The sequence below is a fragment of the Myotis yumanensis genome, unplaced genomic scaffold (genome assembly GCF_028538775.1).
Source record: "Myotis yumanensis isolate MYYU_CA2020_CCGP unplaced genomic scaffold, mMyoYum1.0.hap1 SCAF_4, whole genome shotgun sequence".
In the NCBI taxonomy this organism is placed as follows: domain Eukaryota; kingdom Metazoa; phylum Chordata; class Mammalia; order Chiroptera; family Vespertilionidae; genus Myotis; species Myotis yumanensis.
Window position 1 is genome coordinate 70,265,271 of NW_027223755.1, and position 24,180 is coordinate 70,289,450.

Below are 24,180 nucleotides of genomic sequence, written 5' to 3' on the forward strand. Positions count from 1 at the left end.
ATTGATAGTTCCAAAAATACTGAATATTGAAAATTTCCTAAGCAAATACTCTCAAGGTTTTTATTATTATTATTATTATTATTATTTGCAGAACTAATTCACTTCATTGTACTGATGGGGTGGTCATAATAATCTGGCCGGTCATAATAATCTGGTCACTCTGTGTATATTTGTATTGGTCTCTGTGCTGCCTCTATTTCTCTCCTTCTGTTTCTGGCACAGAGCTTCTAAATTAGGTGATAAGAACATTAGGAACATCTTTTGTTCTAATGAGGCAACTGGGTGGGCTCCTAGTTAGTTACTGGATGGTGTCTGGTGATCAGAAAGACTAAATCATGATTAGAAGCTTGGGATTTTCAACTCTACCCCTCTCCCCATTTTCTAGAGGGGAAAGGGGGGCTGAAAATGGAGTTAATAAATGATCATGCCTACATGAGGCAACCTCCATAAAATTCCAACAGTATGGAGTTCAGGGAGCTTTCATTTTGGTGAATACCTCCATGTACCAGGAGGGTGATGCATCCCAACTGAACAGGGACTGTGGAGCCCCTGCACTAGAGACCCTCCAAGACCTCCCCTATGTATCTCTTCATCTGGCTGTTCATCTGTATTTTTTTAAATTTCTTTATTGATTAAGTTATTACATATGTGTCCTTATCCCCACATTACCCCTCATCCCCCCAACTCTGGCCTTCACCCCCCTGTTGTCTGTGTTCATTGGTTAGGCCTATATGCTTGCATATAAGTCCTTTGGTTGATCTCTTTCCCTTACCCCCACCCTCCCCTACCTTCCCGCTGAGGTTTGACAGTCTGATTGATGCTTCTCTGTCCCTGGATCTGTTGTTGTTCTCGGCTAATAAACATAACTGTTTTTCTGAGTTCTGTGAACCGTTTTAGCAAATAATCAAATCCAAGGAGGAGGAGGTCATGGGAACCTCTGATTTGTAGCCAAGTTGAACAGAAATTGTGGATAATTTGGGGTCCTAGTACTTGTGATTAACATCTGAAGTAGAGGACAGTCTCATCCAAGACTGAGCCCTTCTTAACCTTTGGAATCTAATGTTATCTCTAGGTAGTGTCAGAATTGAATTAAACTATAGGCATTGCTTGGTGTGTTCCTTCACACAATACTCAAAAGTTTGTGAATTTGGTAGTAGTGTGAGAGTAAAGAAGAAACACTGGAGGAAGACTAGTTTTTTCTTTCTAACTGCCTAAGACAAAAATATATGGTGAAATTCTGTGTTCATAAGTTACTTAGTTTGTTCTTGGCTTTCTTTAGGTGTGGCTATAGTATTCACTTGAAATGCAGTTAGTTCATTTGTTTCACTTACCTTCCCCTTTCCCCCATTCAGATTGAATTAAAATTTTAAGATGTATGACATTAATATATTTTCAGAAATCATAACTATATTGTGGGGAAGCATGGGACTTGGTTAGAAAGTCTGTAAGGAGGATTTTCCAAAAGGTCGGGGGCTTCTTAGGGGGACCTTGCCGAAGTCAGAAGCCCCTGCCTTGACTTTTCCAAACAATTCCGAGCCCCTGGGTGTTTTGCTGGAATCTCTATGTTTAGTCTTTTAGACCCAACCTTGTAGAAGCATGAGCTTTCTCAAGGATACTTACCCTGCTGATTGTATCTAGAGGTTAATTTTAGTTCAAGCTGTTGTTACAATAAAAGCCTAATGAGGCAGGCCATTGAGGCTGTTTTGGTGCCTCCTGCCAACCAGCCCCTTAGCCTCTCTTTCACAGAAACGTGTGTCAGAGTAATCTATTCATCCATAGCTCTGGGTCTGCTGGTCAGCCCCGGCACTATATATTAAGTTATACTAAGAAGTGCCATTCTTTCCTGTATCCCTTCCACGCCATCCTTTCCCACCTACCTTTGTTGATAACAAACTTTGTTTCCTACTTTTATCTTTCCTGTATTTCTGTTTTTAATAAACAGAGACATGTATGTTTTCTTTTTTAAAGATTTATTATTTATTTATTTATTTATTTTGGAAACGTATGTTTTCTTATTTAACTTGTTTCTTACACAAAAATAACATACTATAAATGCTTTTTTGTACTTCATTGTTTTTTCCCCAACTTAATACTGTACTATCCCCTAGAAACACACCATTGTCAATTCATATATATCTTCCTCATTCTTTTTACAACTGTATAATATTCCATTGTGGGTATCTATCATAGTTTATTCAACCGGTATTCTGTGCTTAACAGGATTTTTTAGGAGACAGTTACAATTTTTTGTGAGTGATTAAGAAATAGAACAAAATGCAAGTATGGTTTGAGTTTTTTATTCATCCTACATCTAGTTACAAATCAAATAAACTGTAAGCATTTAAATTCTGTAGTCAAGAAAACCAGAGAACCTTTATTATAAGCCCCAAGCATAATTGTTAACTTGTGAAATGTGGAGTGCAGCTGGTTATATCGGTTTTTTCCCCCCAAATCTACTAGTTTATTGCCAAATGAGGACTGAATGAGAGATATTCTAGATGAAGATCAATAATTTTCATTGGATTTAAAATTTATCAAAATTAGAGAGAGACGGCTTTGCATCTTGTGGTATTCTTACTAAGGAAAAGTCAAATAACAGTATAAATGACAAAAGTCAAGTGATAATATAATATAGCAGAGGGAAAAGAACAGGGCTAATCCAGAATGGATAAGTCTTTGTATGATCTAGGGTTAATGGTATTATAAATTGGCATCTTCCTCTCTATAGGACTAAGTATATTTCTGAGATAATTTTATATTTTCCAATTCTGCAAATGTTTAATATTTGTTATATTAAACAGTAATTTGGTGAGGTACTTCAGGATTAATATAGACTTATGGAAAATTTAGAATCGTGATTATTGACAAAAATAGTTGCAACATAATATCTGAAAGTAGGTAGATTATTTCAGGTATAACAAAAGGAAAGCAGAATTATGAAGACTTTAAATATATAACAAGGAGGGAATCTAAGTTGTAAACATTCAGAATTTGAAACAACTTTTTGGGAAACCAGGGACAATTAGTATTTTATCCAAATTTAATATTGAAAAATCAGTTTTTAAAATATTAAGTACTTAGAACTTTATGAATGAAAATTTTTCTTGAAATAAGTTAGTTTTTGGAACCTATTCTTACTAATAGTCTCATGACAAGCCTTATGATCCTATTGCGGATATTTGTATAGGTGAGCAGACTATCATGAGGTTTTTTGTTTTGTTTACTGAGCTAATTTTAATTTTTTCCACTATGTGACACTAGTGGAACCAGACTTGATTATCCCTAATTTCTTTTTGGAAAATTCCAGGGAAGCATGATTAACTAGGAAAGACCCTGTGTTGCCATGGGAATAACACTAGATCAAGAATCAAGAGATCAGGGTTCTCAAATCCACTCTGCCACTAAGATGTTATGTCAACCTACTTAGGCATCCTTTTCTTGTCTGTAATCTGAGCAGATTTATTTGTATCTTCTCTCAAGTCCATTTTCTAATATTTTTTGGTAGCTTGTGAATAGGACCATTTTGGGTTTGGTAGGAATTAAAGTCATAAAGTATCTATTAAGTATAATATTTTTTACATTAAGTAAGGTGTATGTGAATGTGCAAAAGTGATGAGAAATGAAAAATTATTAAAACTTTAGGAACATATCAGGATGGAAAGTAGTGTGTAATAGATGTTTTATTATCGGTGTTACATTGCATGCTGACCTTTAATATGTGAATTTTAAATTTTAGGATGTGAAAATTTAATATTCAGATATTAAATTTTAGGATGGCCAAGTAATTGAAGAAACTCCCGTGCACTGGGAAGGTGTGGAAAAGACCACAAAAAGAATTCTGGTTGGGAAAGTTCTGCTTATTATAAAATTAAAAAAGAGCTATAAAATACTTGCCAAACAAGCCTTAAATTAAATCCTTTTATTTTGTTTGGTTATGGTGATTCCCTTTGTAAAATTAAGTACTTCATTTATTCCATAAATTATTTATATAGCAGGACCTTCAGTTAGATTGGGTGTGAGAGCACAGCACAATATAAACTTGAACCCTACCTTTTTGTCTTGAAAGTTAATGTCTAGTAATAGAAATGGATAATAAGAAATAATTTACAAGTTATGGTATATGCTACAGAGAAAAATAAATTGTAAAGTGATGGGAAGGAATGAGAGAGAGAGAGAAAGAGAGAAGGGTGGAAAAAAGGTGGGGAGCAGGTAGGTGAGGAACTGAGATCTGAATGTTGAAAAGAAGCTAGCTAGACAAAGACTAGGCAGATAAAAGGTAGATAAAACACTTTGAGATGGAAAAGATTGATATGCCTAAGGAACAGAAAGAAGGGCAATATAAGGCCAGGAGCCAATTGAGGTAAGGAAAGAGAACCTTGAGATGTAGAGAATTAGGGACAATCATTTAGGGCAGGGGTGGGGAACTGTCGGGTCCTTATCATTTGGTCTGGCCCTGCCAAGGCAAATGCAGGTGGGACTTGAAATTCAATATATCTCGGAGCTTTTTTCATAACAACATAATTTTTAGTTTGATAACTTTGTACGGCCCGTGAATAATGTTATAATATCCAAATGGTCCTTGGCAGAAAAAAGGTTCCCATTTTGGATTTAGGGCATTGACCATGGTAAGGAGTTAGGATTTTATTCCAAGAAAATATTGGAGGGGGTTAAACAGGGAAAATTATTTGGTGTAAAAGATCACTTTTGTCTTTGTGTGGAAAAAAATTAGAGGGAAGCAAGAATGGAAGCAGTCAGACTATTAACAATAGTGCAGGAAAGAGATGGGCTTAGATAAGGGCGGTGGCATTCATTGGAGAAGATAGGACTGATTGAATTTGCTGATGGGACTGTATATGAGAGGTAAAGGAAATATTCTTAAATAGTACAAATTTTTAAAAAAGAATTTAAAAGTAATCTGTTAAAATGTAATATTTAATGCCAGTATTTTACTTGATAAATACTTTCTTGATAATTTTATTGTTTTTATTTTCTTTCTTTTTTTAGGCTTATGCATCTGGATGTGACATTGTTATACTGGGAAGTGATTTTGAAAGATTACAAATAATCCCAGGAGCTAAACATGGAAATATACAAATAGGATGTGTAGACTGTTCAATGCAACAAGGCAAGGTTTGTAATCTTGTGATAATATGAAATTAGTTTTGAATATGGTTTATGCCAGGCTAGTCTGAAGTATATTTCCTATTGAATTAGAGACTTGCTTTGTTTCAAGTGCAATGTAGCTACAAATTTCTTTTGGCTCTCTAAGATGCACTATAGAGAACAAAATCCCTGGCTCTCTCAAATGTATCTTTAAGATTTTCAAGAATTCTATTCTTATATAAATTTGAAATAAAGCATAATCTTCTCTCTATGTTGAAAAAGAAATTATTTATTTATTTATTTATTTATTTATAATCCTCATTAGAGGATATTTTTCCATTGATTTTTAGAGAGAGTGTAAGAGAGAGGGAAAGACAGAGAGAAATATCGATGTGAGAGAAACACATCGATTGGTTGCCTTCTGCACGCACCCTGACCAGGGCCCAGGCCGGGCAGGAGCCTGCAACCTAGGTATGTGCCCTTGACCAGAATTGAACCTGTGACCCTTTGTCTGCAGGCTGACATTCTGTCCACTGAGTCAAACTAGCTAGGGCGACAAAGAACTTTAATACTTATTACCTCTACTAGGGGCCCGGTGCACGAAATTCGTGCACTGGATGGGAGTGGCCCCTCAGCCCAGCCTGCCTCCTCTCACATACTGGGAGCCCTCAGGGGATGTCCTACTGATGGCTTAGGCCCGCTCACTGCTCCCCTTGGGGACTGGGCCTAAGTCGCAGCCTGGCCTCCCTTTGTGGGAGGTGGCCGGGCTGATCAGGGGAAGGCACCAGCCCCATTACCTCACTGCTGCAGCCACTGCCAGTCACCGCAGCCACCAAGGTGTTCTCATCAACACGGACTCGTCTCTTCACCATGAAAAAATGACAACTTTCTTTAGGCATTTTCAAGATGTGTCTTTCATAGGACATGACATTTCTTTACTATTTTTTTTTATCCTCACCTGAGGATATGTTTCCATTGATGTTTAGAGAATGTGGAAGAGAAAGGGAAAGACAGAGAGAAACATCAAAGTGAGTGGAACACTTTGATTAGTTGTGTCCTGCATGAGCGCTGACCTGGGCCCCAGCCAGGGAAGAACCTGCAACTTAGATACATGCCCTTGGTCATAGTTGAACCCAGACCCTGTGGTAGGCAGGCTGAGGCATTATCTACTGAGCCAAACCGGCTAGGGCAGGATATGATATTTCTTAGCCCCTCCAGCAGCAGACCTTCGTTTTATTCTCCAGGAGTGAAGTGGAAAAACCCTACATCACCTTCTTGGATTCTTATTACCCAAGTTACTAAGAATATTACCAGTGGCATACAGGGAGCTTAGCCAATGAGTGGTCAGAAAAGGTGTTTCCTCTGTAGTTCACACCGATCCCCGGCTCGGCCCCTGCCCAGGCCTAAGGCCTTAGGCCGGGCGTTAGGCCTGGGCAGGGGACCCCCAGGCCGCTCCGATCATCTGCCCAGGCCTAAGACCTCTGGCCGGGGCCTTACACCTGGGCAGGGGACCCCCAGCCCGCTCTGATCGCCTACCCAGGCCTCAGGCCTCTGGCTGGGGTGTTAGGCCTCGGCAGGGGACCCCCAGGCCGCTCCGATCCCAGGCTCCGCCCCTGCCCAGGCCTCAGGCTTCTGGCCAGGGCGTTAGGCCTGGGCAGGGGACCCCCAGCCTGCTCAGATAGCAGGCTCCGCCACTGCCCAGGCCAGAGGGGCATTAGGCCTGGGCAGGGGACCCCCAGTCCACTCCGATCACCTGCCCAGGCCTAAGACCTCTGTCCAGGGCCTTAGGCCTCGGCAGGGGACCTGCAGCCTGCTCCGATCGCCGGCTCCGCCCCTGCCCAGGCCTCAGGCTTCTGGCCAGGGCGTTAGGTCTGGGCAGGGGACCTCCAGCCCCAGGCGATCGCCGGCTACTCCCCTCCCAGGCCTCAGGCCTCTGGCCAGGGCATTAGGTCTGGACAGGGGACCCCCAGCCCTCTCCGATCGCCTACCCAGGCCTCAGGCCTCTGGCTGGGGTGTTAGGCCTGGGCAGGGAACCCCCAGCCTGCTCAGATCGCAGGCTCTGCCCCCTGCCCAGGCCTCTGGTTAGGGTGTTAGATCTGGGCAGGGGACCTCCAGCCCTGGGCAATCGCTGGCTCCGCCCCTGTCCAGGCCTCAGGCCTGCCCAGGCCTCAGGCCTCTGGCCGGGGCATTAGGCCTGGGCAGGGGTCCCCCAGCCCTGTGTGATTGCCGGCTCTGCCCCTGCCCAGGCCTCAGGCTTCTGGCCGGGGTGATCGCCGGCTCCGCCTCCCTGGGTGGCATCTGGCGCTGCCTGCCCTGCCTCCCCGGTCCCCGATCTGCAGCCCAGATCCCATCGGCGGTGTCTGGCGCTGCCCGCCCCACCGGCAGTATGCAAATTTAACGGCCATCTTTGTTGGGTTAATTTGCATACTCTTCTGATTGGCTGGTGGGCGTAGTGAAGGTACAGTCAATTAGCATCTTTGTCATTAGTGTAGATAACAGGTGTAAAACTTACTTGATTAAAAATTAATTGGATTGAGGGACAAGAATGACAATAATCTTCCAGCTATTTACAAATAAATTACTGATGAGAAATCATTTGTTAGATTCATACTTTGCCTGCCAACAGGTAGTTATCTTCTTGTAACTTCTTATACTAAAATTATGATAAACTCTTCTAAATGTGTATAATTTTTTGTTTATTTATTGCAAGTCTATAAGAAAAATGAAATTTTTATTTTGCGTATGAAAAATAAAAAGTGACCTTGAAAGTAAAACAACAACAAAAGAGGCATATGATGCTATGTAAGGTTAAATACAGTCCTATATAGTATCAGAATTGGAAGAGTCATAACTAATAGGCAGCATAGTATATAGCATAATATATCACCATATAGGCATAGGTGGCCAGTCCTAGGTATGGTTGCCTCTGGGCTAGACTGGGATGAACTTTACAAAATTATTTATTTATTTTTTTGCTAGATATTTAAATACTTTGTTTGACTATATGGTTCCACCACAACATTTTGTGTGAGGAACCAAAGTGGACCCAATCCTTTTAAAAAATCCAATCATTTCTGATAGACCTGCCAGTCTGAAAAGTTACTTTTTGGGACCTAGTGTGAAGATATTCATGGTAAAAGGAGTTTCAACTCCTGCAATCTTTACCTATTTGTTGGACTATTCTTCTTGTTAATCCTGTGTTTCCTTCCCTTCAGTGTAGTTACAAGTGTCTCTCATCTTTCTTTTGTTCACTCCTTTTATTCTCATTGTACTATAGAAATGATCTTTATTATGGAATGCTAATATTTATTGAGATTTTTTCTTTTTTTCTTCATGTTTGTGTGATCTCCTAGCTCTGTCATTCTGTAATCTTCATTATTGTATAAAAACTGACTGATACCTAGATACACATAGGGCTGATTAATATCAGAAATTAATTTTAATAACTTCCAATATTAGTTATCTTTTTGTGATAAGCTAGTTACATGACAGTTCAAGTTAGAATGAAAAGGTCATTTTGTTTTATAATCATTCTAAGTAAAGGCAAATTGTTTTTTACTAGTATCAATATAATCAAATGATTACTTAAGCTATCAGGAAGAAAATTTTATAGGTTCTAGTACCTGGGGACCTCTGTTTGTCTGTAAGAAGGAAATGCTGCTTGATACTATAGGCGTCAGTATTTTATCATTACTGGTTTTTCTTTGTAGTACTGCCAGATTAATTTTCCTGAGAAAATTCATCTGCATTTATCTTGTTATTCATTTGCTTAAAAAGATTCTTAGCTTACCAGTACCTTACGAAAGTTCTAAATGTTCACCTTGTCATGGGACCCTGTACAGCTGGCTCAAACCTGCCTTTTGGCTTCATGTTTGTTATTCTATTATAAGGGACACTCTTCTAGCTTGGCTGGTGGTCAGTTACCTCCAAACATACATTGCTGCCTCTTTTGGTCTTTACACTTGTGTTCATATTATGACTTATTTCTAAAAATTGAATATTCACTATCTTTTGAAGAAACACTACCCACAGTTTAAAGGTCCAAACAAAATATGTCCTCTAAGACTGCCTCAGTGCAGATGATTTCTCTATCAGAAGAACTCCTTAGACATATCCATCGACAAGTGTTTTTTTCCATATGTATGTTACATCTTCATACTTTCCCCCTTCACTTGATTATTTTTTCTTATTTTTATCCCTGATTCATTTTATAAATCTGTCTATCTGTTTTCTGATATTTCAGTGTTCTTCATTTGTGACTCACTCAAACTTTAGTAATAATTACTTTCATAATATAAAATAGAGCCAGGAAAGGTTATGCTTTATTGACTTAAAGAGTAAATTTTAAATATACTCAGATAAAATGGAAAATTTGAAAAATACACTCTTTAGAGAGTTCACAAAGGAACATATCTAAGTTTTATTTTTAAAAAGTTATATTTACATTCAGAGAATTGTGAGCTTTGAGGATAGGTAACCTAAAAACTGATTTTTAAGTCATGTGAAATTTTATACTTGACAAGGAATACATCAATACATACTCTTCTGTTGAGGAAGGGAATTAATATTTACTATAATCATATAATGATAATAGAGGCCTGGTGCATGGATTCGTGCACTGGTGGGGAGCATGGCCTGCAGGGAGCGGCCTGCTGTGGGAGCACACTGACCACTAGGGGGCAGCTCCTGCATCATTCTGGTCATTCCACCATTTGGTTGCTGGGCTTTTATATATATACTAGAGGCCTGGTGCATGAAATTCCTGCACGGGGTGGCGGGGGGGAGGTTGGGGTGTCCCTTGGCTCGGCCTGCACCCTCTCCAATCTGGGACTCCTTGGGGGATGTCTGACTGCAGGGATTGGACCTAAACTGGCAGTCGGACATCCCTCTCACAATCCGGGACCACTGGCTCCTAACCGCTCGCCTGCCTGCTTGCCTGATCACCCCTAACCACCTCTGCCTGCCAGCCTGATCACCACCTAACTGCTCCCCTGCTGGCCTGATCTCCCCCTGACCGCTCCCCTGCTGGCCTGATTGCCACCTAACTGCTCCCCTGCCAGCTTGATTGCCCCCAACTGCCCTCTCCTGCTGGCCTGATTGCCCCCACCTGTCTTCCCCTACCGACCTGATTGCCCCCCAACTGCCCTCCCCTGCTGGCCTGATCACCCCCTAACTGCTTGCTCCCCTGTGCCGGCCTGATCTTGCTCCTAACTGCTTGCTCCCCAACGCCGGCCTGATCTCGCCCCTAACTGCTTGCTCCCCCATGCTGACCTGATCTCACCCCTGCTTGCTTCCCTTCGCCGGCCTGATCTCACCCCTAACTGCTAGTTCCCCCGCCGGACTGATTGCCCCTAACTGCTTGCTCCTCTGACGACCTGATTGCCCCTGACTGCTTGCTCCCCTGATGGCCTGATCACCCCTAACTGCCTCTGCCTTGGCCCCTGCCACTGTGGCTTTGTCTGGAAGGAAGTTGGATGTCTGGAAGATATCTGGTCGACCTGGTCTAATTAATATATTACCCTTTTATTAGTATAGACTAGAGCCTTGATGCATGAAATTCATGCAAGAGTAGGCCTTTCTTCCCCCAGCTGCTAGCACCAGCTTCCCTCTGGCACCCGGGACCCGGGCTTCCCTCGCAGCCCCGGAGGGTCATCCAGAAGGACGTCTGGTCTAATTAGCATATTATGCTTTTATTATTATAGATAGATAGGTACTAGATGATTTACAAATGTCATTTCAGTCCTCAAAATACTTCTGTTAGGAAGATATTATTATACATGTTATAAATATGGATAGAGAAACTAAGATTAAGAGAGATTAAATTACTAGTTACACAGTAAGTAACAGTATGTAGTGGGATTCTGATCTAGATATGGTAGTCTCTAAAACTGACATTCTTAAGTATTGGTGCATGAAATTGCACATGTGGGTATATTTTAAGTTATATTATTCATTTCTTTTGCTCTTTTGATTCATAAGTAAGTTAACATATCCATAATTTATCTTTTCATTTTTCTTTTTAAAAGATTGCAGCATCCTATGGAAATGTTATCTCTGTTTTTGAACCAGTTATCCTACCGAAGCAAAAGAAAAATTTGGTCAGTAATTTATCATTTTCCTTTTAGGAATTGAAATGTCTTGCGTATTAAAAGATGTTATTTTTAAGAGTACAAAATCAGAGTGATCATCAAATAAATCTGTATAAATTTGTTATAATCAAATGCCACTTTCATGTTACAAATACGTTTAAATCTTTCTTTGAAATAGAATTAAACTGTGTCAATGAATTGTCTTGACATATTTTTATTTTTTTCCTTTGGACATTTTTTATTCTGTATTTGAAGAGTCAACAACTTTAAGTTTGGCAGTTATAACAAAGTTATTGCTAGTACAGATACTGTTGTCCAGTCATATGTGGCACTTTATTCTTTGCTTTTGTGATCTAATTTTGTGTAGTTTTTCTGCCTTATGTATTTTGTTCTTAAAGTTACATGTTTTAATTGCAGTCTTAACATAACTCCAGGATTTATTTTCTTGCACTTATTATATCATGTAATATAATTGTTACCAGCCCAGTGCATTTTTTAAATAAAGAAACTATATTAAGGAATAGTTCTGAAAGCTGGTTAAAATTATCGTTTATAAATACTGAGGTTATGTAGTAGATATCTTGGGTGCTTTAATGCTTTTAAGTATGACAGACAAACCAGGTTATTTTACCCATCTCCACTGAAAATTAAGCTAATGATTTAAACCATATGAAAGGAGATCAGGATAGTGTAGTCCAAAGAGCATTTATTCGGAGTCAGAGAAACTGGGGTTTCTTTGCTGCTTTTTAGCTATTTAATCCTAAGCAAGGAGCTTTATGAGACGCTTTGCTCAATTCTGAAATTGGTTACTATCTAGTTATTCTTCATGGGCTATTGTAAGGATGACATGATGTCAGAGATTGTGTAGAAATCTGTTAAATGTAAAGAATTAAAGAGTGTTTTAATAGACATACCTTTATATATCTTTTAATAGTTTTCATTTTCACTTTGCTCATTAGTATCTTGCATATTCCCTCTGACTTAGTTTTGTAGTTATAATTTCTTTCTTTATAAATAAGCAGCAGAGGCCCTGAAAGAAATGTGACTTGACCAACAAAACAGCTGTTAAGCCACAGAACTAAGAGTAAAACCAGCTTTATTGATTCCTATGTGTGAGCATTCTTTTCTCTACCTTGTGTTAATAAAAAATATTTTCTCTGGATTGATACCCATTTTTAAATTCGATGGAAGGAGAGTTCACTGTTCTCCCCTCATTTTTATTTGTGTTTATACATTAATGAAGCCAATATTAGAAGCTCTTATAGCCTTATGAATTAGTAATTGATAGTACTAAAAATAAATTTTAAAGGTGGTCACTCCACTCAGAACAATGTATTTCAAATAATACTCAATATATTTGAGTTAAATGAAATAACTGACTTTTAACATTTGTATGTTATATTAAAAGGTCTATATTAGTAAGGGTAGAATTGAGATTTTCGGTTTTTGCCCATTTTCTCTTGATATATGATTAATATAACAGTGTCAGAAACTCATTAAGAAGAAGAAGTTGATTTATTGGTAGGTAACACTGACTTCCCAGAGAGGGTAAAAAAAAGCTTGATGAATAAGGGGAAAACTGGATCAGATGGAAAAATCAAGACTTGGAAGGCGCATAAAATCTGTTATTCCAGGATATAGTCTCAGAGAATGTTTAGATCCTCATAAAAATATATTGTTTCCATTTCTTTATACATTCTGGAATATTCTTTTAAGATATTGGTTTTTCATAAGAGGTACTCTTCAGAATCACTAGTTCTGATGTATCCAGACCCCATTCTGGGGATTTTTAAATTTGTAGGTGTGGAGTTGTGTCTAGTAGGCCCTTGTATGTCTAATTCTAGAGAGGGTTCTCATGTATACTGTGATTGAGAACCATTCCTGCAAGGCAGTGTTTTATAAAAGCATATTCTGCCAGGCCACCTGTATCAAAATCCGGGTTGTTGGTTTAAAGTGCAGATTCTTGTGCCCCGTCTTGGACCTTTTGATCCTGAACCTTTGGACATGGGTCTTGGAAATTTGAATTTTTAATAAGCATCCAGCCTATTCTTGTTTTAAAGTTTGGAACTAATTCATTAAGAAAGTTTTTATAGGTCTCAAACTATTAGAGGTTAGTGAAGTCAACTTAGTAGGCCACAACCTGAATGTAAAAGAAGATGAAATGGAATAGAAAATTTTAGAGTGCATCACACTCTAAAGGTAGATTACTTATGATTGCATTTATGTGTGTGTATGCTGTGTGTATTTTGGGTCACAGTGCAACATATATTTCTTAGGTTTTCAGGTAAAAAAGTTGAAAATTATTTCTTTAAGGAATAAAAAGACTTAAATTATACATTATATTGCAAGTGTTATATCTCTTATTCTGAATTTTTAAGCATACCATATCATCTCAGATGAGGATAAAACATTAAAAAAGAAGAAAGCCTCAAGTAGCAGTGACACAGATATATTTAAAATTGAATCTTTGTAACAATATTAATAAGTAATAATTATAATTTTAAAAGTCTTGAGGTCAATAAGAATCTTGTCCAAAGTGGCATATATTCATTGGTTGTTTAAATATACTAAAGAAAGACTTTTGAACCTCCAGGAATGGATAGTCTCTTACTGATATCCTCCATCACATATTCTTTATTTTTCTTTTTAAAAATATTTATTGATTTCAGAGAGGAAGGGAGAAATAGAAAAGCAGTGATGAGAACATTGCTTAGCTGCCTCCTGCATGCCCCTATTGGGGATCGCCGAAAACTGGGCATGTACCCTGACCAGTAATGAAAAGGAGACTTCCTGATTGATAAGTTGATACTCAACCACTGAGCCATATCAGCCAGCCTTCCTTATTTTTCTTGACAGAATTGAACATTTTTGTTTTAAAAATGACTGCATGTATTAGTAACAGTAATAATAATAAGTATATACTCTTGTCAGAGAAAAGATACCAATAATAATTGGATAAATGACTTTTTTTTATTTTAGGAATTATATAGTCAATGGCAGAAAAATGGTCAGTTTTTTCTGGAATCAATAGCGCACAATATAACTTGGGATCCAGCAGGTAAGAACACAGACAGGATTAACTGAAATGAAATATCACTTGCCTAGGCTATTGCTTTTATTATTTTCATGTATTTCATTTCTGCTTTATGTGAGATTGTGGGGAACACAAAAGTAATAAAACAGATTGCACTCTTTTAGAGCTTATGGTGAAATGAAGATGCCAGCTATAGGAGGAATACTTGTTTTGGGAAGGTGACATTAATTCTCTGTAAGGAATCAAAGTTTGCTTGAAGAGGAGCCTTTTGACCTGAGAGTAGATAGATTTAACAATGAAGGTGGGGTTAGATTTAGAAGAGAAAAAGAAGTGAAGTCTAAAAAGAGTTAATGTGCATATGTACTAGTTATATATTTCTGTACTTAAAAACCATCCCAAATCCATTTTTACCAATCTACCACAATGAGCAAAGGCACAAAGAAAGAAAGTGTAAGATAGATTCGAATAGTGGTTAGTACTTCATTGAGGCTGGAGTGATTCTGGAGATGAGAGAAGATTGCAGCTTATTATAGAAGACCTTTAAAGTCATGGTAAGGGATTTGAATTTAATTCTTGTTAATTGTCTAAAAGGTATAATAGGTCTTTGAAAGTGGCTAGTGTTAAATGGTTTGCAAGAGTTTCCTTTGTAGCAGTGAGTTAGAAGGATTTAGAGATAAGAGGAATAGGAGGATAAATATTATTTATAAGTATCTTTGGAAAATATGCCTTTATAGTAGTGTGAATGAGAAATAGAATTTGTTTCAGTGCCTTTAACATAGTAGGTATCAATTAATATTCAATGAATAGTGAAAAGGAGTACATGGATATGAAATGCATTTAGACAATATAATTGACATTATTTGACAACTGGATTTCACATGACTTTGAAGATATGACCACAATTAGAAGATTAATATGCAAGAGTTAGAATAGAACATAGGTTTTGTTTGGATGTGTGGAATTTGAGATGCTTGCATGTCTTACATCAATATCTCATAGATAGAAAGTTGAATCTAGAAAAACGATTTTCAACCTTTTTCATTCCATGGCACACATAAACTAATTACTAAAATTCTGTGGCACACCAAAAAAATATTTTTTACCAATCTGACAAAAAAAATAGGCATAATTTTGATTCATTCACTGTGGGCGGCTTTTGTCATGTTGGCTGTTGTCATTTTCTAATTTGACAGTCTAAGGGAAAAGAGGTCAGTGCTCCTGACTAAATAGTCAGGTAGTGCATGTTTTAAACATTCTTGCAGCACACAGTGTGCCTTTTGCGGCACACTGGTTGAAAATTGAAAATCACTGATCTAGAATATAAGAAAGAAGTTATCTTTGGAACATAGAAACAGAAGTAATCAGTTTAGGTAGATAAAATAGTTTAATTTTAATATAGTAGATGAAATAGCTGAGGAAAAAAGTTAATTTAGAACACAAATTTCAGAACCTTTGGAAATGATTTAATAAGGGAAGAGGTTGTCTTTGAGATTTAAAAAAAAAAATCTCACAATGTTTTAAAATGTTCCTTCTCATGAGATTGTAAGATTGGTGTTTACTAGCTGGTGCCTACATATATATTTTATGCATACAATTGAAAGAGATTGGGCCTGAGTTCAAATTTGGCATTTAGTATGGCACTTTGTATATAACTCTATTGTGGATAGGGTGACTTAGGTCCCGGTTTATTCCTATTGTCCTCATATGATTATTAATTGTGTACCTTCTACTCTCACAAGGGTTCTATTTGGATAATAAATTATAGAGTTACTATATATGGCACTACAGTCTATTGTATTTGTTTACATGGTTTATTGTTTTGATTAGACAAGGGACGAGATTCTATTTTATTCAGTATTTATCTTTCAGGACCCATCATATATTAAGCTCTGAATAAATGTTCACATATTTGACAAGTTTTGTGATCATAAACAGGTTATTTAGCAGGTCGAGAAAGGTTTAACTCACTTGTAAATTAGGATAAAATTTATTTCACAAAATAGGGGTTTTTTTGTTTTGTTTTTTTGGTTACTCCTCACCTGAGGATATTTTTTCCATTGATTTTTAGAGAGTGGAAGGGAGAGGGACAGACAGAGAGAAAGAGACACATCGATTGGTTGCCTCCTGTACACTGACTGGGGCTGGAGATCAAGCCTGCAGCTGAGGTTTGTGCCCTTGATAGGAATCGAACTCGTGACCCTTGAGTCTGCTGGCCAATGTTCTAACCACTGAGCAAACTGACTAGGGCTCACAAAATAGTTTTTTAATGATCATATATGGCAATATATATGAAAGTATTTGGTAAGTGATAAAGTTCTATAGAAATATTGTTAGCAAGTGAACTGTCTTCTTACAGTATCATATTAACTGCAATAAAAACATTTTATATATATATATACATATATATATACATATATATATGTATATATATATTTATTTATTAATAATGTATCAGTTGCTTAGAATTTTTGTGCCCATGGTTTGTTAGTACTAATGTTTTAGAGGATAGTATTAATGTTAAATACCTCTAAAATCATCATTACAGAGTAGTATTAATAGATGATGACTTATTTTTTAACATGTCTCGTAGTGACTTGACAGCAGCTCATGACCATTATCTTTTTTAACTGTGATTGAATTAAAATTCATATAAAAGTTCATTATTTTTCTTTTTACTATTAAATACTTTAAAGTTTAGAATTCGGTTGAGGAATAGATTACAGTTATACTAAATATTTGGGAGCTGTTAGTATAATTATTACTTTTACAAATGAATTTCGTAATTATTTATAAAATTATTTTTAATATTTTACATGAAATACTAGCATTTTGGTTTTGTTCAGTATTTATATATTTATCTGCCAGGTATTTGGATATTTTTTCAGTTGATGTTAGTAAATTGACTATAATGCTCTTGTGTTGTCTTGAAATCCACTATTGCACCTTGCTTAAATCATAAGATTTTCTGTCTTAGGCTTCTTATGCTTCCCCCTCCCCAATTTTAATCTCCATACCTCTGCCCTTTGTGTTCAAATCAATATATTTTATACCATACCTTACCTACTTTTGTGTTATTCCATACTCAGGATTAATTATTTTGCATTCTTTATTAAATTCTTAATCCTTCATGGGGTAAATTTATTTTCAGTTTATGTTAATAATTTCCAGTTATATGATAAAGAACATCCTGGGGATGTAATGTACAGCACTGACTATCCTATCTAATAATAGACAAACATGGTAATTAACCATACCTCCGACACACTTCCCATTGGCTAATCAGGGCGATATACAAATTAACTGCCAACCAAGATGGCGGCCGGCAGCCAGGCAGCTGAAGCGAACAGGAGGCTTGCTTGCTCCAGTAATGGAGGAAGCCAAGGTTCCCCGCCTGCCGCTGCCAGCCTCTGAGCTGCGTTCTAAGAAACAATGTTGCAATTATAGAAGCTAAACAAACCCCAGAAACCTGCTTTCAGCCAGCCGGGCCTCAGAGCTGGAGCTGCAACAGTGTTTCAATTATAGAAGCCAAACAAACCCAGATACCTGCTTTCAGCAGCCAAGGTCTCAGAGCTGGAGCTGAGCCTCAGAGCTAAAGCCGGCTCTCAGCTCCAGTGACAGCCATAGAAGGTAAATAAATCCCAGAATAAAAAGAAAAAAAGGAGAGCTTGGGAGCTTCAGTCACCCGCCAGCCTGAAAACGGCCCTCAGCCCCTCACCCAGACTGGCCAGGCACCCCAGTGGCGACCCCCACCCTGAAGGGGGTGTGACCAGCTGCAAACAGCCATCATCCCCTCATCCAGGCTGGCCAGGCACCCAAGCGGGACCCCCACCCTGATCCGGGACATCCTTCAGGGAAAACCAGCCGGCCCCCACCCGTGCACCAGGCCTCTATCCGATATAGTAAAAGGGTAATATGCAAACTGACCCCAACAGCAGAATGACTGGGAATGACTGGTCACTATGACACACACTGACCACCAGGGGGCAGACGCTCAATGCAGGAGCTGTCCTCTGGTGGTCAGGGCACTCTCACATGGGAGGAGCTCTGCTCAGCCACAAGCCAGGCTGATGGCTGCCAGTACAGCGGTGGTGGTGGGAGCCTCTCCTGCCTTCCTCAGCAGTGCTAAGGATGTCAGACTGCAGTTTAGGCCTGCTCCCCGCTGGCAAATGGACATCCCCCGAGGGCTGCCGGGCTGCCAGAGGGATGTCTGATTGCCATCTCAGGCCCAATCCCCCAGGGAGCAGGCCTAAGCCAGCAGGTGTTCATCCCCTGAGGGGTCCCAGACTGCGAGAGGGCACAGGCCGGGCTGAGGGACCCCTCCTCCCCCCTGAGTGCACAAATTTTTGTGCACCGGGCCTCTAGTCTATATATATAAAAGGCAAATATGCAAAGTGTCCCCTCAGGCGTTTGATCAGGAAATCGAGTTTGATCACTCGCTATGGCATGCGCTGACCACCAGGGGGTGGCATGAAACATGGCAGGCGATGACGGTGCTGAGGGAGTGAAGGAGGGAGGAGGCAGGGGGAACACGTGGGTGGCAAGGGAAGGAGGAGTCAGGGAGGCGGCGGGGGGGAACCATGTGGATGGCGAGGGTAGGGGGAGGTGGGGGGAACTACGTGGTGCTGGTGTGCGGATGGCAAGGGAAGGGGGAGGCGGGGAGGCGGGGAACCAGATTGGCCCTGATCGCCGACCAGGCCTAGGGACCCTACCCATGCACGAATTTTGTGCACTGGGCCTCTAGTAGTTAATAACACTGTATTGTATATTTGTAAGTTGCTAAGAGAGTATATCTTTAAAGTTCTCATCATAAGGAAAAAAGTTATAACCATATGTGGTGGTGGATGTTAGGTAGATTTATTGTGATCATTTGTCAATATGTGCAAATATTGAATCATGTTATACACTTGAAACTAATAATGTTATATGACAATTATATCTCCAAAAAAAAAAAAAAAAAGGAAAGGATAGAAAACTTGTGTCTGTTAGTAAGTTAAACAGTGGAATAGTATTCATATTTATTTATTTTCAAATATATTTTTATTGATTTCAGAGAGGAAGGGAGAGGGAGAGAGAGAGAGAAACATCAGTGATGAGAGAGAATCATTGACTGGCTGCCTGCTGCATGCCCCCTACTGGGAATCAAGCCCACAACCCGGGCATTTGCCCTTGACTAGAATCGAACCCAGGACCCTTCATTCACCAGGCCAACACTCTATCCACAAAGCCAAACCAGCTAGGGCTAGTAATCATATTTAAATGGAATGTCTCATTAGTACTTTCTGGATTGTTTTTATCTGCCTGTGAGACTTTCCCCCTAGTTGCTGTTATTTATTGAGCTTTTTCTAAGTGCCTAGCCCAGTGGTCGGCAAACTCATTAGTCAACAGAGCCAAATATCAATGGTACAACGATTGAAATTTCTTTTGAGAGCCAAATTTTTTAAACTTAAACTATATAGGTAGGTACATTGTTATTAACTTAATTAGGGTACTCCTAAGCTGGCCTTTGCTAAAAACGTCCTCAATCTGATTGATGTACGTTTGCTGAGGTCGACCCCTTCCAACTCTCCCATCCACACTTGTCTTGTATACTTTTCCATCTATCTCCTTTCGTTCATCCTCTCTATATGTCCAAACCATCTCAACATACCTTTCTCAGTCCTCGATACTACATCTTCTTTCACTCCACAATGTTCCCTAAAATTAACTTAATAAACTTTACTTAAAGTTTTAAGTCTTAGTTAAACTATTGGTATGTTGAATGAAACTTGATATCATACTTAATAACGATATTATTTATTTATTTATTTTTTTATTTTTTATTTTTTTTAAATATATTTTATTGAATTTTTACAGAGAAGAAGGGAGAGGGATAGAGAGTTAGAAACATCGATGAGAGAGATCGATCAGCTGCCTCCTGCACAGCCCCCAGTAGGGAAGTGCCTGCAACCCAGGTACATGCCCTTGACCGGAATCGAACCTGGGACCCTTGAGTCCACAGGCCGACGCTCTATCCACTGAGCCAAACTGGTTCGGCTTAATAACGATATTATTTATTGATAAAATTAAATACCTGTAGGATTTGCAGCTGGTTGGAAAAATACAGGTAACTTTATGCTTCGAGTAGGTACTTTTGTCACCCGCACGCGATTTGCGGACATGACTAGCACTAACCACTGCACAATGAGACTGCTGACTGACTGGCTCACTCAACTCGTGCATGAATCACGCACGCCTCCCTGCACTGCGTATCCCATCGCCCGAACGACCGACCACTTCTTCTAACGCCACTTCTTCAAAATAGACTCGCCCAGGCCGAAAACCGACTTCTGCGCCTGGGCCACAAAGTTTCAATTGCACTGTACGTGCACGCCCGCACATGGTATTTTGTGGAAGAGCCACACTCAAGGGGCCAAAGAGCCGCATGTGGCTCACGAGCCGCGGTTTGCCGACCACTGGCCTAGCCTATTCTAAATACATTATACATATTACTAGAGGCCCAGTGCACAAAAATTTGTGCACTCGGGGGGGGGGGAGGTCCCCCAGCCCGGCCTGTGCCCTCTCCCAGTCTGGGACCCCTCGGGAGATAACGACCTGCTGGCTTAAGCCTGCTCCAGGGTGGCAGAGGGCAGGCCCAATCCCTAGGTGCAGCCCCTGGTCAGGCTCAGAGCAGGGCTGATTGGGGAGTTGGGGCGCCGCCCCGTCATGCACAGAGCAGGGCGGATTGGGAGGTTGCAATGCCACCCTCAGTCACGCTCAGGGTAGACTGATTGGGGGGTTGGGGCACCGCCCCCTGTTACACTCAAGGCAGGGTCAATGGGGAGGTTGCGGTGCCACCTCCGTCACGCACAGAGCAGTGCCGATCAGGGGGTTGGGGAGCTGCCCCCTGTCACTCACAGAGCAGGGTCCATCAGGGGGGTTGGGGCACTGCGCCCTGTCACAGAGCAGGGCCCATTAGGGGGGTTGGGGCTCTGTACCCTGTCACACACAGAGCAGGGCCCATCAGGGGTTTGAGGAGCTCCCCCCGTCACTCACAGAGTAGGGCCAATAGGGGAGTTGGGGCACCACCCCCTGTCACACACAGAGCAGGGCGGATCAGGGGGTTGGGGCTGCTGCACCCTGTCACACTCAGGGCAGGGCCAATGGGGAGGTTATGGCTCTACCCTGTCACACACAGAGCAAGGCCCATGGAGGGGGGTTGGGGCGCCGCCCTCTATCACCCACAGAACAGGGCCGATCAGGGGGTTGGGGCGCCGCCACTGTAACACTCAGGGCAGGGCCGATAGAGAGGTTATGGTTCTACCCTGTCACACACACAGCAGGGCCGATCAGGGGGTTGGTGCGCTGCACCCTGTCACACACACAGCTGCAGGGCAATCGGGGGATTGGGGAGCTCCCCCCCTATCAGGCACAGAGCAGGGCTGATCAGGGGGTTTAGGTGCTGCCCCCTGTCATGCTGATCCCGGTGCTGGGAGCCTCGCTGCTCCGCTTATCCCGGTGCCGGGAGGCATATTACCCTTTTACTATATAGAATAGAGGCCTGGTTCATGGGTAGGGGCCGGCTGGTTTGCCCTGAAGGGTGTCCTGGATCAGGGTGGGGGTCCCCACTGGGGTACCTGGCCAGGCTGGCTGAGGGGCTGAGGGCTGTTTTCCCACTGACATTTGACTAAAAGCTCCCAACCGCTCCTTGTTTTCTTTTCTTTTTTTTTTTTTATTCTGGGCCAGCTTTAGCTCTGAGGCCTCGCTGCTGAAAACATGGACACAATGTTGCGGTCTGGGGCTGACTGAAAGCCTGTTTTGTTTAGCTTCTTATTTGCAACATAGTAATAGTTGCTTAGAGTTGCAGTTGAGAGTCCGGCAAGGGGGGTTGGGGAACGTTGGAGTCTGCAGTTCCTGGAGGAAGCAAGCCTCCCTGCTCGCTTCAGTGCCTGGGTGCCGGCCGCCATCTTGGCTGACAGTTAATTTGCATAAGGATACGCTGATTAGCCAATGGGAAGGGTAGCGGTCGTACGCCAATTACCATGTTTCTCTTTTATTAGTGTAGATAGCTAATCTTTACCACAACACTATACAAATTTTTAATTTTATAGATGAGAAAATTGAGGCTCAAACACTTCCCAACTTGATCAAATTCACATGGTTATAAGTGACTTAATTGGGAATTAAGACACAAGGATTTCTAAAGTCTATGTGCCACAGACCCACTTTCCTTTTGAAATAATATGATGTTTCCAAGAGACACCAATCTGTAGTTCTTAATTGCTAAGGTGAATGCTTTATTTATTGTCAGCTTTTTTGCAAAAGTTACATCACCTTCCCTATATTCTTTGTTTGGATTATAGCACAATCTTCTACTCAGTTATCCAAGTCATGAAGTTGAAATCTACCCCTGAAACCTATTGTATGTTCCTGTTTTTTTTATTGGTGTTAAGCCTTGAAAATTCTGCTTTTGAAATGACTTTCAAGTCCTTGTCTTACTTTAATATTTGATTGAGGTCCTCGTGATTTCCCATCAGTATATTACAGAAGGTTAACCAGGTTTCTCTGTCTTATGTTTTCCCTAATCTTGTCTATCACTAGAGTTATTTTCTAAAATGAATCTTTACCATTCTTTGTGTACTGGAATTTTTTAAAGTATGGTGGAAATTACTGAATATCTCTCTAGAAAAATGTACATACTATACATATAACTTGCATATCTCAATGAAGTGAGGTTCACAGGCCTTTTCAAGTCTCTCTGTTAATACCCCTCCCCCCAGTTGAGACCCCTTGTTCTAAAATACAGATCCATTTATGTAAACTCCCTCCTCCCACTTAAAAATCTTTAACTTCCAAGTATCTATAACAAACTCCAAACTCCTTATGAACATCAAAAGTGTTTCATAATCTGACCTCAGATTTTTTTCCAATCTTATTTATTTTTACAGATCTATTTATTTTGTACAGATTACAAGCCATTCTTGGGAATATATTTGAATTCGAATGTCTTCATGCCTTTGTTCATATTTTTCTACTGGAATATAAACTCATTATAAAAAAGGACAGTGTTATATTTGTCATTATATGCTTCATGCCTAGCACAGTGCCTGGTACAAAGAAGATGCTCATTAAATGTTTGTTGAATGAGAGATTATAAAAATCTCTTTTTTTCCCCCCTAAGCTGCTTTAACAAAATTAAAATATAACTTTAATCCTTCTCCCCCAATCTCTTTTTGTTATTTGACTTTTTTTTGGAAGTTATTTTATCTTTATAGTGTTATATGAAACTATTGAGTGTGTAACTTAACTCACCAACTAAATTCCTAACTAATAAATGCTGAATAATATATATATATATATTTTTTAGGCAATCGTCTTTTAACTGGTTCTAGCTGTTTGCAACTCTGGTCCAATGCTAACTTGGAGAAGCCAACTGAAGATGAAAATCCAGATAAAACAGGTCTTAACTTGGGAGACTGGAGATGCATTTGGCATTACAAGTAAGCAATTAATTAGGGGATTAAACTGACAAACCTCTGCCATGTGGTTTTATTATAGATGCATTTAGTTTGTGTAAAACCACACTAACATAAAATGTATTGACTTTTTTTTATTGTGACATGCTTTTTTAAAAATATATACAGAGTATTCACCATTTCCCATGTTCTACAAATTTTTTTTTTAACTTGTTGAATAAAACATTTATGAAATGTGTAAGGCCTATATGAAGATCATTAATAGAACTTGCTAAATTATACAAAAGGAAAAAGACAGATACTTTTAATGCTTTTGAATGAAAATTTTTCTGTTGTGAAGAGGTACATTTTTCCCAAAGTAATCTATATATTGGACATAATTTTTGTCAAAATCCCATTGGAATTTCTACTTTTGAGCATAGTGCTGAAGTTCATTTAAAAGGTCAAGTATGGGAAAATTCTGAGAGAAAAGAAAGAACGAAGATATTAGCATAGGAAAATG

General features: G+C 39.9%; 1 protein-coding gene across 5 annotated transcripts in view; it reads left to right on the top strand.

Annotated features, from left to right (window-relative positions):
- The window catches only part of DMXL1 (Dmx like 1), a 156,155-nt gene that overhangs the window by 11,822 nt on the left and 120,153 nt on the right, over window positions 1–24,180 (top strand). For all 5 annotated transcript variants that reach the window (XM_070412512.1, XM_070412508.1, XM_070412509.1 and 2 more), the window contains exons 2-5: window positions 5,005–5,130; window positions 11,130–11,201; window positions 14,172–14,250; window positions 23,570–23,702. In XM_070412512.1, the coding sequence (XP_070268613.1) occupies window positions 5,005–5,130; window positions 11,130–11,201; window positions 14,172–14,250; window positions 23,570–23,702 (410 nt within the window). The remainder of the gene's footprint in view (window positions 1–5,004; window positions 5,131–11,129; window positions 11,202–14,171; window positions 14,251–23,569; window positions 23,703–24,180) is intronic.